Source organism: Ambystoma mexicanum, chromosome 11 (genome assembly GCF_040938575.1).
Source record: "Ambystoma mexicanum isolate Mex_15411 chromosome 11, UKY_AmexF1_1, whole genome shotgun sequence".
Taxonomy (NCBI): Eukaryota; Metazoa; Chordata; class Amphibia; order Caudata; family Ambystomatidae; genus Ambystoma; species Ambystoma mexicanum.
In genome coordinates, this window is record NC_090934.1 from 1,026,921,128 (window position 1) to 1,026,939,878 (window position 18,751).

General features: G+C 51.5%; 1 protein-coding gene across 5 annotated transcripts in view; it reads right to left on the reverse strand.

Moving 5' to 3' along the window:
• Positions 1-18,751, reverse strand: part of DIS3L (DIS3 like exosome 3'-5' exoribonuclease) — a 1,101,103-nt gene that overhangs the window by 569,909 nt on the left and 512,443 nt on the right. For all 5 annotated transcript variants that reach the window (XM_069624265.1, XM_069624266.1, XM_069624267.1 and 2 more), the window contains one exon: positions 12,269-12,430. In XM_069624265.1, the coding sequence (XP_069480366.1) occupies positions 12,269-12,430 (162 nt within the window). The remainder of the gene's footprint in view (positions 1-12,268; positions 12,431-18,751) is intronic.

Genomic DNA, 18,751 nt, shown 5'->3' on the forward strand with positions numbered 1-18,751 from the left:
TCCTCCATGGCTGCAAGCATGCGGGTGCGGTAGGTCTCATTCTGGAGGATAAGTGTTCGGAGGTCCCCATGCAACAACTCACGGGATGCCCGGACCTCCGCCCTAGTTGCCTGCATCTCAGCTGAGAGCGTACGTGTGAGACGCTCCAGCTGCTGTTCTGTCCTTCTGTTTGTTGAAGCCTCAAGCTCAACAAGAGTCGTCCTGAGGTGAAGGAGTTCCACCCTCAGGGCTTCCCTATGGCCCTGGGACTCTATGGAAATCACTTCCTGCAGAGTCGCCACCAGTGCCGCCCGCCTGTCCCTGTCGGACGCCAACATGTCCTCCCTGTGTGACTGGCAGATGGAGTCGGTTGCCTGCTGTAGTCGCTCCATCAGCCTTTCGGGGGGGACAATGGAAGTGGCCACCCTATCCATGGCCTGAGCCATCATCTCTGATGATGCTGCCTGTTGGGTTGCCATACCGTATATGGATTGCTCCCATGCGGTATTGCCAGGTGGCGTACGGCCACCACGTCGGCGGGCACCACACCCGTCTGGGACAAGGCAAACTGCGCCTTGCTGTGCCGGCACTGCCTGAGGCTGCAGGACTACATTCCCCCTCTGATCTGCTGGCCCAGGAACAGGATCAGATGTCGTGGAGTGTGACCCTGCATCCGTAACCACCAAAGGCGTACCTGCCAACACTGACATCCCCATTGAGGGTTCTAACTCTGGTGTAGGTGGGTCGGACAGAACAGAATCCCTCCTAGGAACACTCACCTGCGACGGCACATAGGTCTCATCCGAATCGACACCTGAATACAGCTCGGGGGAGGTGCAGCCAGAGACACCTCTTGAGAGCACGACCTGCAGCAGTTGTGGGTTCTCACCCACCACCACACCACGTCCCTCACTGGTGGTCGGTGGGCCCTCAGACCACTCCTGGGTCTGCACCATCTCCACAACCCCAGCAGTATCAAGTGCATCATCCCCTGCAAAGACATAAAAGGAAAAAAATGGAAACAGGCATTAGCACTATGGCACACAATTAGGGCTGAGAGGCTACAGAAACAGTACTTGATTGACACATGTCCCACATGACTAAAACCCTCCCATGCATGCACTGTCACTGCGTGTGAAGGGGAGGCAGATACCACACATTGATGACACCAAGATGGAAGATGAACACATTTGCTGCATGCTGCCTAGCAGTGGCATCACACATTGGCCAGTGATTGGCAGGTCAAATACACATGCCATCACACAGATGGCATGTACCCTAGCCATGAAGTGAAGCGGGAGAGGAGGTCACCAATTGTTCATTCAGTCCAGTTTGCTCATGTAATTATTTTTTTCATTGAAATGGTTCAAATGTTTAACCTGCAGCAGCCAGTCCAAAATGGTCCAATAGCACAGGGACATGTCTAAACTAATCATGTCCAGGAAACTAAGCCAGTCCACTGTACCATAGCCATGTCAGACATGTGACAATACGACTGAGAAATCCCGAGTAAAAGTGGTGGTATGCAAACAATCTGCCTGAATAAACAGAGGTAAATAAGCAACAATGTTGTGGCAAGATGACACTCCAAGGGCAACTGGCGTGGTGTTGGGCTGGATGTCTAATGTTGGCAGAAGGGATGCTGCTATACCCAAATGCTGGTGCCAAGAATGTATAGGAAGAGGCACATGGGTGACCCAAACCACTCAGGCGCACACACCCTCACCTGGCACCCAAACAGAAGCCCTCCCACACACACCATGCACATGGATGACACACACATGCATGTGCACTCACCGGACAATGCCTCGTAATCTGCCAGTTCTCCCACGCCTTGGATCTGTTCCTCCGTGACGTAGGTCCCAGCAACCTGCTCATGTGGAGTGAGTTCTATGTCGTCTGCTGGAGACCCACCTCCAGTCACTAGAGTTGCGGCATGACTTGAGGCCAGCTTATTCTTTGCCCTGCGCTTCAGGTCATTCCAGCGCTTGTAGCATTCATTAGCTGTGCGCCTCACGATTCCAAGGGCATTTATGATGTCCGCAATGGTCTGCCAGTGTGCCCGACGTTGTGCAGGTGTGGTCTTGGATCCTGCAACAATCATCATTTCGCGGTCATGTGCGGACACATACTCTACAAGTGCATTCAGTTCGGCCTCATTGAAGCTGGGCTTCCTTGACGGGCCGGACTGTGTAGCCGTGTCTGGGACATCAGCCTCTACTGGACGAGCACTCTTCCTCTTCCGCTTGGACGGTGGTGGGGATCCTGAGTGTCCTAGGCCGCTCTGGACACTAGGGGCAGGAGCGTGGGATTGCACACTCAGCATGGGAGTTGGTGCAGGCATTAGCTCAAGTGTGATGGTGTCAGGGGGAATGTCAGTATGATGGACTTGGACCGACACTGTCCTGGCTGGGTGTGTTAGAGTTGGGGTGGATGGAGCCGCAGCTGCCCCTGCAGCCTCCCCAGCCTGCCTACGCGGGGCAGCAGATGACCTAGCTGCCCCTGATCCACGTGGCCTGATGACACCAATGTTCACCGGCGCACGTGGCCTAGACCTGCTGACCTGGAAGTCAGCCATGGAGTCAGCCTGTGGCAGGTCTGGTTCCACAGTGGGCTGGTCCAACAAGGGCTGAGCATGGATGGTGTCAGCCACGTTAACCTCAACCGGGGGGGGGGGGCATGGGTGTCCCTGACTGCTCCTCCACACATGGGGGGCTAGGGGCACCCTGTAAGTCACGGCCACGTCCCCTACCTGATCCACCACGGCCACCACTTGGGGCTCGGCCACCTTTGCCACCCTTACGGCTTGGTCGCCTCCCAGCCATGGCACTGATGTTATTGTGCGTATGGGAGTCGATGTGAACTATTGTCCTGGGCAATTGGGGGTCAAAGGGGTTGGGTACCAGATGGTAATCGTACCCTAGTGCTCTAGCAAGGCTGTGTGTCACCCCTGGGGAAAGATGACGGGTCACGCAACGCACAGGCACCCCAAAAAAGGGAAGTAAGGTGCACGCAACCCCTCCTAGACCACGTGCGTGGAAATATAAACCTGCACTACGCTGTGGCACCCAGAAACACAAGAATGAACGTATGCGTGTCACACGCAGCCTAGAATGACCTCTGAAGGGGTATGCGTCACACGGGGCAAGCACAGATGTTAAATACGTGCGCGACTCACCGTCTGCCAGGCGTGTGTGCGTGCGTTGGCAACACCCCCGCCAAAAGAAGAATTGTACGCTGTCTGAGGAGACAGGACAACAGTAGAAGGGAACGCTGTTTGAGGAAACAGGCCCAGGAAAAAGAGGAATAGAGAAAAAGCTGTCAGAGGTAACAGGGAGTATGAACTGGACACGCTGTGAAGTAAATAGCGTGTGAACCGACAAGAAGTACAGATTTCACCCACTCGCTCTCCACGAAAAGCATGTACAAGGAAATGGCGTTCTACACGTACCTTTTATACACACGTCACAGACGCGCATACGCGATGAGGCCATTTCCACCAATTACGCGCTTTGACACTCGGACGTGTATCTCTTTTTTTTTTTACACGCGCCATTCTCTACGGCCATGCTGTGACGTCACAGCTGCGCATGTTGGCCTTTGGGCCAATGTAATCGCATATGCGAGCACACGTGGTAAAACTGCACGTCCGAGTGTCATCGCGTGTAATCGGAGGGAAGTGAGCGTACACGCGATTGGCCTGGGTACGTGTATTTCTGGGGTGCGCAGGAAGTTTCACACGCGATTGGTGGAAATCCACGTGTGCTCTGTCATCACGTGTAATGAGGGAAACACCCGCGCGCGTCACGTCACAGACGCGCTTACGCGCTAAGGGCCTTTGGTCCAATGAAATCGCATATGCGTGCTGACGTGCATACGCGCTAAGGGGCTTTCCTCGATTTACACGCAGACGTGCAGGATTTTCACGTGCCAAATCACTCCGTATCAAGCTGGCCATGCGTAAGCACATGGAAGACCACGCTCCTGCCCACAAGGCCGAATTACTGCCCCCCAGAGCCCCGAGCACGCTCCCACCTGCCATCTGCTGCTGCCTGACTGCCTGCTGCCCACGTGCTCTGCCATTTCCTGCCTGCACATCAGCCAGGGGTGCTGTTGCTGTGACCACCCCTGCTGGAACCGAAGACTCCCGACTGGGATTCCATCGCTCCACAGCCCAGCCCCAGGACCCAGTTGCCCACCCACTCCTGCCTCTGGGGTTGTCATGTCGGGCACGGCAACATCTGGCACCACTGACAACCCCCGGCCAGAGGCAGAGGTCGCACCAGCTTCAGTGCCAGGGAAGTTGGTGTCCTGGTGGAGCAAGTCCTGGGGCAGTATGATGCCCTCTACAGAAGTGTGCGCGCCGACAAGGAAGGACGGACTCGGATCTGGACGGACATCGTGACTGCCATCAACGCGGAGGGGGTGGCAGTCCGCGAAGCGCTGGGAGGACTTCAGGTCCAGGACCCTGAACAAGGCCCGGCGCCTCTTGAATGCAGCAGATGCTAAGGGGCGCCAGGGCCACTTGTCGGAAGATCAGATGAGGGTCATGGAACGCATATCCCCAGCGCTCCACGTCCAGGTCCTTGAGAGGCAGACCCGTCTGGAGTCGAGCGGTAAGTGTACATGCATCATGATTATAAGCTGTGCGTGTGGTGATGTGCCAGTAGTGTGCCGGTTGCACATCTGTTTGTATGGGGCCGAGTATGGGTGGGGGTGTACAGGACAGTGAGGCTAACACATGCGAGGGCTGTCATGTGTGAGACATGGATGGTGCTTGTGTGTGTAAGCTTGCATGCCAAATGCAGTTGTGTGGGCACACATGTTTGGATGAATGTGTATGTAAGTGGGCATGTTTGTGATGTCACGCATGTATGTTGTTTTCAGCTGCATGTATCAGCACTGTGTACATGTGCATGTGTGTGTATTTGACAAGGGTGCAACAGTGATGCAACATGGATGCATGTGACAGCGGGATGTGGAAGCCTGATTGGCAGATGTGACATGGATGCCCATCGGAACACTGCGACAATTGGCTGAGGTGTACACATGCATGCAAGTGTGGTGGTGTGCGTGCATGTGTAGTGCACTCCCTGTGTTGCATGTGATGCCTGGCTCACCTTTGCCTGCTCATGCTGTTGTGTGTGTATGGATGGTGCTGGCAGTTGCGATGTGGCTGTGGTGTGGCTCATGTGTGCAAGTTGAAATGACATGTGTGTTGCCGATTGTGATGCCATGTCTGAGGTTTGCCAATGCAACTCATGTGCAACTGTCATGTGTGTATGTGTCCATTGTACAGTGCCCTGATGCCTGTGTTTTATTTCTCCCTGTCTGCAGCGTCAACTGATGAAGAGGGCGGAGAAGGTGCTGTGGAGCACAGCGGCGGGGATCGCACCGCCAGCCGGAGACGCAAGGCCCGGCTCCCCTCCCAGGTTGTGATCTTGTCGGGGAGTGAGGAGTCCGGTGCCGCGTCGCAGGCTGCAGCTGCCGGGGGGAGGTCCAAGAGGCGGAGGTCGGAGTTGGACTCCTCGGCAGCAGAAGGGGCAGCTGGGACCCCACAGGGCCCAATGGGGGAAGATGGCAGAGTCATCCAGGTTGGTGGGGGGTTTGGTGGAGGAGGAGGCCGTGCAAGCAACAGAGACGGGGTCTGGAGGTGGGGATTCCAATGGTGCTAGTGGTGCAGTGCAGGACCAGGGACCGGAGGCAGCACAGGTCGCCGCGGAGGTGCCTGTGTGCAATCCTGTCTCTGATCCTGTCACTGCATCATCTTGCACCAGCAGGGATGCGTACGTCCAGACCCGTTTTCAGGCAGGGGATGTGCTCACGACAACTGGCCTTCCTCTGCCTGCAGACGTGGCTATCCGGGTCCGGGTTGAGCCCGTCCTGACTGGTGTGGCGTTGCGTCAACGGGCCATGCGAGGTAACCTGCAGTCTTTTCATGAGGAGACTGCACGTCATCTTGAATGGCTCATTGACCGCGTCGGCCTACTGGGACAGGTCACCCAGGCCGGATTCCTACGTTTGATGGGCCTTGCTACGACCCCCTCCTCAACTGAACCCCCTATGCGCCAGTCGTCCTCTGTGCCATCTTCCCACCCATCAGTCACCTGGGTACCCTGTGGAGCTGCCTCCGACGGTGCGGCCAGGCTGGTGGAGCAGGCATCCCTGCCATAGTCGGGAGTCAGACGTCCAGCAGGGGTGGCCACATCAACGACTGCACCCCTGCCAGTGGAGGATTTGCAGGCAGCAGGAGGCAGTGCACGGGCAGAGGCGCAGCAGCAGCAACGTGGTGGGAGCCATGATGGCTCGGGGCCTTCCACATCGGAGGGGCAGGCATCGGCCGGAGGGCAGGAGGACCCAGGACGGGAAGTGTCTTCCGTGTGGCAGCGGTTGGGCCACGCCATAGATGCGGAGCGGCAGCGGGCGGAAGAGGCACGGCTCACGATGGTGAGGGCGGAGAACTCCATGCGGAGAGCCCTGAGGCGTACCGAGTGCCTCGAGGCAATCCGCAGGGAGTTTGGGGGGGAACATGTGGACGGCCCTGCGGACCCTCTGGGCCATGCAGGAGGAGCACCTCCGGGACATTGAGCAGGAGTTCGATGATGCCCTGGCCCGGAACATCCCGAAGTGAACCGTCGGACTAGCCCGCTGCCCTTGTAAATAGTTCTATAGTTAGTGTTAGGTTTCCTATGGTTTAGCATTTTTTTTGGACCTTTTGGACAATGGCCCACATTTTTGTATATATTTCTTTTTTTAGGTAGTGTTATTAGATAGGTTTCATTTCTTCGGTTGGGATCATGGACCCTAGATAGTTTATCTGTACATAGTTGACTTTTGGATTTTCAATTTTTATTATGATTTCGCCATGGAGCAATGGTTTTCGATTTTAATTTTCCATTGGATTTACTTTTGTGGACTGTGACTTTGGACACCTTTCCTTTGCATTATGATTTGTGGTTTTGTATTATTTCACAGACCTGCTGTTTTTTTTTTAATTTCTATTATTGTTTGTTTATTTTTGATTCAATTTATGTTGCTTTTAATACATATTTTTTTATTCAAAGTTCAATACTCGCCATTCGAAATATGGCAGAAAACCAAGTATGTCGATTATGTAAAAGCGCAGACACTGTGGAAACGATCAGACACTTAATCCTAAACTGCCCCTGCACGAAACAGAATAGAATCATCTACCTATCACCGTTGATCACGAATCATTGGATGATTCAAGAAGAAACTTTGTGGAACAGACTCATCGCCGGTGAAGCCACTAGGTGGACAATAGCCATGACAAATTTACTCGAAATGGCTTTCAAACAGATAAACGAGGCCCGGCCCACTGAACCTACTGAAGCAGAGCATGGCTAGGAGAACCACCAGTCAGATGACTTCGGAGGTCTCCCACAAGCACTCTAATAAGTCGGATCTGTGAAAAACCATTGTCGAGGAACTCATTTTCAATGAAATCAAGAGGAACAAATTGCAGGACAAAACTGTGCCACACTCCTTTGACAAAATTACAGGTTTTTCCTGAATATAAGTCAAATAAATAAATTAAAAAAAATAAAAAAAAATATGCATTTTGTATATATGTAACTGATGTACGTAATTCACTCTCTTGCTTCCCTCGAGGTCTAGAGATACACGTCGCGGGACGTGAGACCGAGTTGGCCAACTAAGAGGGTAATTCATAGAATTTTGCAGAAAAGTGTCGCAAGTGGCTGGCGCAGAGTGTCCGCGTGCGATTGACTGCGCCAGGCACGTGCGCTAAAACCGATTTCCGCGCACAGCGTATTCATGGATTTTAGGCTTCCAAACCAACCGTGGCGCAGAGAATCGCAGCGACCCTGCAGCAGCGCCAGTAACGCCCCCAAGAACGCCCTCGCGCAAGGAAAAGCCATCAAAATCGCTAAATCATCGCAAAGGGCTGCGCTAACCCTGGACCAGTTCACCGGGCTGGCAAACAGCAAACGCCAAGCGGGGAACGTGTATTGCAGGGGTGCGCGGGAAGTTCCACACGCGACTGGCCCCGTGCAAGCAGGGTACGTGTATATCAGGGGTGCGCGGGAAGTTCCACACGCGATTTCAGCAGGGTACGTGTATTTCAGGGGTGCGCGGGAAGTTCCACACGTGATTTCAGCAGGGTACGTGTATTTCAGGGGTGCGCGGGAAGTTCCACACGCGAATGGGCCAGTGCGAGCAGGGTACGTGTATTCCATGGGTGCGCAGGAAGTTCCACACGCGATTCCATCAGGGTACGTGTATTTCAGGGGTGCGCGGGAAGTTCCACACGCGAATGAGCCAGTGCGAGCAGGGTACGTGTATTCCATGGGTGCGCGGGAAGTTCCACACGCGATTCCATCAGGGTACGTGTAGTTCAGGGGTGCGCGGGAAGTTCCACACGCGAATGGGCCAGTGCGAGCAGGGTACGTGTATTCCATGGGTGCGCGGGAAGTTCCACACGCGATTCCATCAGGGTACGTGTATTTCAGGGATGCGCGGGAAGTTCCACACGCGAATGGGCCAGTGCGAGCAGGGTACGTGTATTCCATGGGTGCGCGGGAAGTTCCACACGCGATTTCATCAGGGTACGTGTATTTCAGGGGTGCGCGGGAAGTTCCACACGCGATTGTCCCAGTGCGAGCAGGGTACGTGTATTTCAGGGGTGCGCGGGAAGTTCCACACGCGATTTTCCCAGTGCGAGCAGGGTACGTGTATTTCAGGGGTGCGCGGGAAGTTCCACACGCGATTGTCCCAGTGCGAGCAGGGTACGTGTATTTCAGGGGTGCGCGGGAAGTTGCACACGCGATTTCAGCAGGGAATGTGTATTTCAGGGGTTCTGGGGAGTACTACACGTGAATTGGCCGTGTGGGTCCTCCCAGGTGTACGCTCCACAACCTCCACGGCCCCTGCAGGCCGCCCACACCACGGGGGACTACCCTGCACCCCTGCTCATGTCCTGCAGGCAGCCCATCCACCATGGGCATGCCCCCCAGCCAACCCACATGTCACCTTGCACTACTGATCAACAATGCATGTCTCCCGCCACCCCCACCCCCCAGCACTGTGGGGCACCTGCCAGCAGGCCCCCACCCATGTCCAACTCATGTACCCCTGCACCCCCACCCCCCAGCATTGTGGGGCACCCTCCACCAGGCCCCCACTCATGTCTCCCACCACCCCCACCCCCCAGCAGTGCAGGGGCAGCCTCCACCAGGCCAATGTGTAGTATCATCTCATTGGTTTCATGCATTTCATGATATGGGTTTTGACATTCACTGACACCCATTGGGTGTATGTGAGGGACATGTGTTCATTTCCAAACTTGCAATTGGGCTTCTATCATGTTTTTGCCATTTCGAAGTGGGTGGATGCAATACTCGGGTGGGTGTTTGGCATTTGGAGGCTGACCATAAGGGCCAGGGATCTACATTGTGGTAACATGTTGGCTGGGGGACTTGAGTGGGGGCCTGGTGGAGGCTGCCCCTGCACTGCTGGGGGGTAGGGGTGGTGGGAGACATGAGTGGGGGCCTGGTGGAGGCTGCCCCTGCACTGCTGGGGAGTGGGGGGAGTGGTAGATATGGGTGGGGGCCTGGGGGAGGCTGCCCCTGGTGGCTGGGGGGTGGGGGTGATGGGAGACATGAGTGGGGGCCTGGTGGAGGCTGCCCCTGCACTGCTGGGGGGTGGGGGTGGTGGTGGTGGTGGACATGGGTGGGGGCCTGGTGGAGGCTGCCCCTGGTGGCTGGGGGGTGGGGTGATGGTAGACATGGGTGGGGGCCTGGTGGAGGCTGCCCCTGGGGGGTGGTGGGAGACAGGAATGGGGGCCTGGTGGAGTCTGCCCCTGCACTGCTGGGGGGTGGGGGTGGTGGGAGACATGAGTGGGGTGCTGATGGAGGCTGCCCCTGCACTGCTGGGAGGTGGGGGGGTGGTGGTAGACATGGGTGGGGGCCTGGTGGAGGCTGCCCCTGGTGGCTGGGGGGTGGGGGTGGTGGGAGACATGAGTGGGGGCCTGGTGGAGGCTGCCCCTGCACTGCTGGGGGGTGGGGGTGGTGGGAGACATGAGTGGGGGCGTGGTGGAGGCTGCCCCTGCACTGCTGGGGGGTGGTGGTAGACATGGGTGGGGACCTGGTGGAGGCTGCCCCTGGTGGGTGGGGGGTGAGGGGTGGGGGTGACAGGGGACATGAGTGGGGGCTTGGTGGAGGCTGCCCCTGGTGGCTGGGGGGTGGGGGTGATAGGGGACATGAGTGGGGGCCTGGTGGAGGCTGCCCCTGCACTGCTGGGGGGTGGGGGTGGTGGGAGACATGAGTGGGGGCCTGGTGGAGGCTGCCCCTGCACTGCTGGGGGGTGGGGGTGATAGGGGTCATGAGTGGGGGCCTGGTGGAGGCTGCCCCTGGTGGGTGGGGGGTGGGAGTGATAGGGGACATGAGTGGGGGCCTGGTGGAGGCTGCCCCTGGTGGCTGGGGGGTGGGGGTGATAGGGGACATGAGTGGGGGCCTGGTGGAGACTGCCCCTGCACTGCTGTGGGGTGGGGGTGGTGGTACACATGGGTGGGGGCCTGGTGGAGGCTGCCCCTGCACTGCTGGGGGGTGGGGGGGTGGGAGACATGAGTGGGGGCCTGGTGGAGGCTGCCCCTGCACTGCTGGGGGGTGGGGGTGGTGGTAGACATGGGTGGGGGCCTGGTGGAGGCTGTCCCTGGTGGCTGGGGGGTGGGGGTGCATGGAGACATGGGTGGGGGCCTGGTAGAGGCTGCCCCTGGTGGCTGGGGGTGCAGGGGGACATGCGTTGGTGGGCAGTAGTGCAAGGTGACATGTGGGTTGGCTGGGGGGCATGGCCATGGTGGATGGGGTGCCTGCAGGACATGTGCAGGGTAGGCCCCTGTGGTGTGGGCCGGCTGCAGGGGCCGTGGAGGGTGTAGAGGGAACACCTAGGAGGACCCACACGTGCAATTCATGTGTGGTGCTCCCCGCGCACCCCTGTAATACAACGTACCCTGATGGAATCGTGTGTGATACTTCTAGCACACCCATGAAATACACGTACCCTTCGGGTTTTGCGTGTGATACTTCCCGCGCACCCCTGAGATACACGTACCCTGCTGTTTTTGCGTGTGATACTTCCCGCGCACCCCTGAGATACACGTACCCTGCTGCTTTTGCGTGTGATACTTCCCGCGCACCCCTGAGATACACGTACCCTGCTGCTTTTGCGTGTGATACTTCCCATGCACCCCTGAAATACACGTACCCTGCTGCTTTTGCGTGTGATACTTACCGCGCACCCCTGAAATACACGTACCCTGCTGTTTTTGCGTGTGATACTTCCCACGCACCCCTGGAATACACGTACCCTGATGGAATCGCGTGTGATACTTCCCGCGCACTCCTGAAATACACGTACCCTGCTGCTTTTGCGTGTGTTACTTCCCACGTACACAGGACAATCGCGTGTGGAACTTCCCGCGAACCACTGAAATACACGTTCCCCGCTTGGCGTTTGCTGTTTGCCAGCCCTGTGAACTGGTCCAGGGTTAGCGCAGCCCTTTGCGATTATTTGGGGATTTTTAAGGCTTTTCCTTGCGCGAGGGCATTCTTGGGGGCATAACTGGCGCTGCTGCAGGGTTTCTGCGCCACGGCTGGTTTTGGATGCGAAAATCCATGAATACGCTGTGCGCGGAAATCAATTTTAGCGCACGCGGCTGGCGCAGACATTCGCACGGGCACGCTGTGCGCCAGCCGCGTGCACCACTTTTGTGCAAATTTCTATGAATTACCCTGTAAATCCAACAGTAAGGGGACAACTCATGAGGGGTTTCCTTTTAAGTGTAAAAAAACATCCTGGAGTGCTGCAGCTCAAGCTTTTTCAAATAATGAATCTCCTTACAACCAAGAACTGCTGAAGGTTGTAATTAAACACAACCATGAAAAATCCCTTTGTGGTGGGACATATTTATTGGCCCATTTCTGTGATGGGCTAGTATAAAGTGAAAGGCTAGACAATGTTTGCCCTACTTCAACTAAGGGCCAGTACAGAAAAACGTTAGGCGCCATTGAGAATAACCACAGATTTCTTTCTTTGTGAAGATTTTGTTGGGTTTCCAACCCGATGCGTGGGAACTTCCCAAGTATGTTAATGTAGTACACAAGTGATACTGGAGAACTGACAAAACCCCCAAGTCAAGATCAGCTCTCGTAAGGCGCTGTGCGTAAACATTATCGACATTTAAAGCATCCTGCCATTGGGCAAGTACCAGGTGTAGTGAAGAAAAGAGCAAAGTGCAAAAACGACTGACCTGGGCTTCTGAGAACGGCGAAACAGAGATGCTGTTTTCCACCAGTATCGTCGAAATTTCCACTTCCAAATCACCAATCTTCCCCAGCACGCGCACAAAGTGCCCATTGGGGTACAGAGAGTTTGACTCCCAGGAGTCGATCCGTACAATGACCCTACAATCCTACAGCGACAGAAAGGCAAAAAGAACTACATTTGGTTTGTTTTATAATTTGATATGGTAATGCGATCATTTACGAAAAGCAAAAAAAAATTGACATTACATTGCAAGACTTAAGAATTATAAAAGTGAGAAGTCAAAGCACATGTGTATATATTTGCTTGATAGGACACAGGATTATTATAGCATTCACCCCCACTCAGTGGGGTGTATAGGACTGTCAACGAGCCGCACCAGCCCGTGGAAGGGGAGGTCTCAGGGCCCTAACTGGCCCAGTATGCCCCCCTGAGTGGGGGAGATTGCTATTTGCACCCTTTGGTTTGTCCGGAGTGTGAATATATGACATTATTTACTTACCGTAATAGCATTTCTGGTGATTGCATCTGCTTAGATTCACATGCTGTGCATATAGTCCAACATCTAGTGGTAATCGCAGAGTATTGCATCTTGTCATTCGAGGATTGAAAGGGGGTACTCAACAACGACGTGCTTGTAACACTATCCCCACCGTGACGTGTAGTGTACTCAAAATCCCTCACGTGTCGAGGTCACTCTGGTTGTGTTTTTTCTGCCGTGAGGGAGCCTTAGAACTATCGTGAGTGAGTACAGAGAGAGAAAGGAGTAAGATGTCTATGTTCCTTCTACTCCAGGAGGGGAGGAAGGCTGGGCGCATGTGAATTTAAGCAGATACGGTAAGTAATGCATGTCTTCTGATTCTTGTGAATCTGCTTAGAATCACATGCTGTGCATAGACTAGTTAGCAGTACCCAGAGATGGTGGTGGGATATGTGAAGGAACAGTAGTAAAGAGATGTCTTCATACCGCTTGTCCCAACTGAGAATCAGACCTACAGTGAGTATCCAGGCAGTAGTGTCTTGTAAAGGTGTGTACAGAACTCCAGGTTGCTGCTTTACAAAAATGGACTTGAGAGGAACATTTGAAATTAATGCTATGGAAGCCCCAGTGCACAGAGTAGAGTGTGCTCTGGTCTTGAAGGGCAGATCTCTCTTGGCAAGAGTGTAGCACAGTGTGATGCAGTTTATAATCCACTTTGAGATGGCCGGTTTAGAGACAGGGTCCCTTTCTCTACCAGCTGCCACTGAAACGAAAAACGAGTTAATTTTTCTTAGTGGTTTAGTTTTTTTCCAGATAATATACGACTGCTCTCCTCACATCAAGTTTGTGGAGGCTTTTTTCTGCCACGTTAGTGGGGTTCTGGAAGAAGTTGGGTAGTTCTATTGATTGGTTAACATGGAACTTTGAAATTAATTTAGGCGCAAACCGTGGGTGAGTGCGCAGAACCACCTCATCTTTGTTAATTGTGACAAATGGGTCTTGAACTGAAAGGGCCTGTAGTTCACCAATTATTATTGATGGGACTGCCACCAGGAAAGCTGCCTTGTACATGAGTGCTTTAAGGCTAGCCTTATTTTTTATTTTTTTTAAATTTTTTATTGGTTTGAAAATCAAACCTTTAAAATGTTTTCACAACGATTCCGCATTCACACTTTTACAATTATCACGGCTTTACTTAAAAATGCCCATGTAGCCTTCGTCCATTTCTCCGTCTTTTTCTCTGGCTTAAATGACAAATCGAATTTTCTTACTAATCACAAATCTAAAAATCACACGAATTCATTTACATTTTTGGCATAAATTTCTTTAGCAACTCTTCGATTACTGACAAAAATGAGGTCAGGGGCATGATTAATTTCCGGTCCTTTCCGTTCCACATTTTCTGCCACCAATCTTCGGCACTCAATGCTTGGTGATTTGAAGCCCATTCTCCCAGATGAATAGATCTTTCGTTTTTTAGAGCCGAACAGAATAAGACGAGATGTTTCAGGGATTCCATATCTTTACCACAGATACGACAGATTACATTTACGTCAGTTTCTCCTGCTTTCAGTTTGAGTCGATCCTTCGTTAGGAAGGCGTTCAGCCTAAATAGCATGTAAAGTCTTCGTGCATTTGGATTTGGGAATAGACTTATGTAGGGAAGCAACGAATTATACCTTCTGGCTTCAGCCGGCGCATCTTTCATCGCACTTGCGGAAAGGCGCTCGTTACTTGTTGTTATCCAATCTGCGCGCCAGATCTTTACTTTGGCACCAGCTGGGTTAACGCAGAGAGATTGTGCATTGATGTTAAACCCAGACAACAAGTCTTCACCTCGTTTTGTCCATTGCGACCATATGTCGGTAACACCATTGCTTGCTTTATGGAAGATCTTGAATTGGGGAATTCCAACTTAGGGTTTAGATTTTCGTAACACCAGTTGGTTCCAACAGATCCGTGCGTGTAGTGACACGAGAGCAAGTTCGTATCTTATACACAATGTAGAAAGGCCTATTGGCAGACTCAGTGCTTTTGACCAAAACATATGTTCTAAAGAGGCCCAATGAGATGGAGGGCAGCCAAAAGCATTTTCTGCACCGTAAGACAAGATAGGGACCACTTTTTGTTCGTAAAAATTCCTCACTGGACGTATCGAAAGACGGCCATATTTTTTGTGGATTATTAGTGCTTGACATGCCAGCTGCCTGCATTTCCTCTTGGAGTCAATTACCCACGGGTCATCACAAATGCTAGAGTTAAGGATCATTCCCAGATATTTTACGGAGGTCGCTGACTCTAGCTTGACCTGATTTACACTCCATCGATATTTTAGTCTCTTTTGATTCCGACTAGATCGTAGATTTTCAAACACCGAATTTCTGTTTTTGACGGGTTGATTTTTAAACGGTTCTTGTCTACGTATTGTTGGACCGCGTCCAATTTACGTTGAAGCCCGATCGGTGTACGATCCAGAAGAACAAGGTCATCGGCATACAATAACCAGCTTACTGGAGCTGAGTTAAGTTTAGGTGAAAAAGCTCTAACAGATTGGATTGCCTCACCTATATCAAAAATAAATAAGCTAAAGATCGCTGCTGCTAATGGGCAACCTTGTTTGACTCCTTTATAGGTGTTGATGTTGGGCGATAAAGCACCTTTTTGATCGAGGCGAATGGCGATCGAAGTGTCAGTATGAAGTTCTTTGATCGCTGCGAGAAGATCTTCTGGACACTCCCAGGTTTCCAATTTCTGCCACAGCACATTGCGATCAATCATATCGAACGCCATCGAGAAATCAACAAAGGCCACGTAGACTCTGGTGTTTGTCCTCAGAGCTTCCATCTTTAGCAGATTCAAGATCAACAAATTCAATGAGCACCCTTCTTGTTTCACAAACCCTGCTTGTCTCTCATCGACTTTTTGCGCCGATTGAGCCCATTTAATCAATTTCTTTTGCAATAACGATGCGTATATTTTACCTAACACATCGAGCAGTGCCACAGGGCGATAGTTGTTTGGTAGTGCTCGGTTCCCCTTTTTGAATATTGGTACTATGATACTAGTTTTCCAGGAAGTCGGCACTCGTTTCTCTAGATTTATTCGTATAAACAAGTCGGAGCACAAATCCGTCCATTGGGCAGGGAACTGTTTAATCATAAGATTCGTCAGTCCATCTGGTCCCGGTGCTCTTGAGTTTTTTGCATTCATTATGACTTCCCGGATTTCAGCTTTTGAAAAAGTCAGGTTCCACTTTAATAGTGTGGATAGTGATAGCCTTTCTGGAGTGCGAGGTTTAGCATATAACGTGGTAAAATGCTTGATCCAGTCTTCTTCCGTTACTTGACATGTAACCAACGCCTTCTGTGGTGCTTCCAATTTGTTTATTACTCGCCAGAAATCCCCGCTGTTCTTGGATAATAACGTACGTAACATTGCCTCAGCGTCATTTTGATATAGAATGGCTCGGTGGGATTTAATCCAGTTTTTGTAGCGCTGTCTAGTTGCCTTGTTTTTTAGCGATTTTTCTTCTGCTGGACCTTTATTATTCTTCCTGATTTCTGCTCGCATTGATCTCTTTCGTAGTAACACTGCTAAATCAAAGGAGTGATTTCTTTGGAAACTGCGATTTTTCATTCCATTGATCTTAGATTTGAATTGCAGCAAAATCGGAGCATATTCGATGTCTGTTGGGTGCGATTTAAACTGAGTATAAATCTTGGCGACATCCTGTTCTTCTAGTCTTAAGCGTAGTCTGTTCGGTTCGACTAAGGTGTTAAAACCCCATTTTTGTCTTTGTGTTGCAAGTTTGTTGTCGAATTTTGTTACCAACATGTCATGGTCGCTGTTCATCATTTTACAGACATTTAAAGATTTTATTCGATCCTGAAGTTTATCAGAGACAAAAATGTAATCGATGATTGAACGTTGAGATCCATTTTGCCAGGTGGCTTTAGGTGGCATATCTCCCTGTATGTGTCCGTTTAACATCTCCAACCCTCTTATATTCAGTTCTTCCAACCAAGATTGTGCGGGGCGTCTTTTAGCTTCGCTCTGCGGTGTAAAAAAGTTGATGTTTAAGTCACCGCAGAGCATAGTGCCTGAACTACTTGAAAATTCCCGCAAGTTGTCGATTATTACGGAAACTTGATCGATAAAAGAATGAGTCCCCGCCGCTTGATGATTCCAATAAATATTAATTATATTTAATGTGTCATCTGACGAAGATTTGTCAGTGGATTTCTTTAACTCGCATACTTGGATGTAGGGCGTGTGGTTTGTTGATTTAATTAGGCAGTAACCGGACGATCGTTTGATCAGGGTTAATAACCCTGCTACCGGGCGTCCTTTTTCACCCTTCGAGGCTGGATTCAGTGCAACTTCAAAATCAGGTAACAATGGAGATTCGCGCAACCAAGTTTCTTGCAGACATATCACCTGTAGGTCGTCAGACCATGGGGTGTTGAACAGATGAAAAAAGCCGCGAGTGTTCCAAGATGCAAACGAACAGTCTTGAGCCTAATTCAGGATCGAACGTTAGCTGTTCTTTTTAATATGCAGGGCTGAAGCTAACCAAGACCATTCCTGCGGGGCCTCATTTTCTACCTGATTATTTGTATTCAGGGCCATTACCCTAGGAACTGGAGTTCTGTTTGCTATTGTTATTTTGATTTTCTCCATCGGGGTCATTCTCTTCGGCTCATTCTCCTCGAGGAGCTCGTCGTTCAGGTTTATGACTTCCTTGTGACAAACGTTTCGGAGTTCTTCATTTTGCCTCTGCGGCTGCAGTTTTTCGTTTTGCTTCTGCGGCAGCCGTTGAGAGTAATTAGATACCTTTGCATTTCGTACTATTAGACTGGGCTGTTGTGTATCTGTCTGAGGGGCCCGTGCATCTCGGGGGCCTTTCAGTCTCTGTTCATTTGCACTGCTTTCGACGTCCTCCACTTTATATAAATCAAAACCCATCGATAGCAGGTCTTCTTCAGCCTCCAAAATTTCATTCGCTATTATGTGGGAATTTAAATGAAGGATCACTAGGTCTGTACGGATCTCATCTGGAAATTCTACCGTTTGTATGTCCTTTGACTCAAGCGACCGAAGACAGGGAATATGATGTAATAATTTTAATACGTTAGATCTATTCAAAATTAAGTTATCTCCTCTAGATAGACTTTCCAACATTAGTTTGACTAGAATCGATGATTCTTTCTCACCCATTTGTTTTTGCCTTTGTGCAGCCATAAAAATCGCTTTTTTTTGGCAATGGAAGGTGATCGAAGGACATTTCCAGTCGAGGACATCGGAATTCAGTGGCGAAAGTAGGGAGGGAGACACGGCTTCGTTCCATTTGGTTGGCTCCATTCGAGCCAATGCGGTTGATTTTGCTGGGCACGAACGTATTCTGTGGTTTATTCATACGCTGACCTTCCCGTCTCTCTTGAAGTGTTTTAAAGACCGGACTCCTGGGTACACTGGCCCTTACCCCGTCTCCAGTTATGTTAGGAATAATCTTGCATCGCCTCGGTTTGGAGAGGTCAAATGGACACGATAGCGGGTTATTGCTCCCAGGGACAGCGCAACTTTTGTGCGATATTCGAGTATCATTCTGTCGATGAGGAACGTCACATTTTGGAGCAATCATTAAACCAGTGATACTTCATTTCTGTGGAACTTCAATGCCTGGTGGCTCACTTGGACCGGAGTCACTTGTTGGATCAGTCTCCTCATATGTGGAAAGATCCAATAACTCAATCTGAATTGAGTGGTCCTCTTGGCATGATAAGCTTTCAATAGTACCAGGTTCCTTTACCGTTTCGATTGAGCGTACGGGTACCTTCTCATTAATCGTATCGGCTAATTTCAAGCTCGAGGTAATAGCCTTATCCACCAGTTTGAACATGTTTAGGTTACGTAAGAATTTGCGAGCACCCTTTTGTTGCCCTTTTTTCCGTGCCGGCAAATTCTTCTGTTTTTTCTCCAAACAAGCTT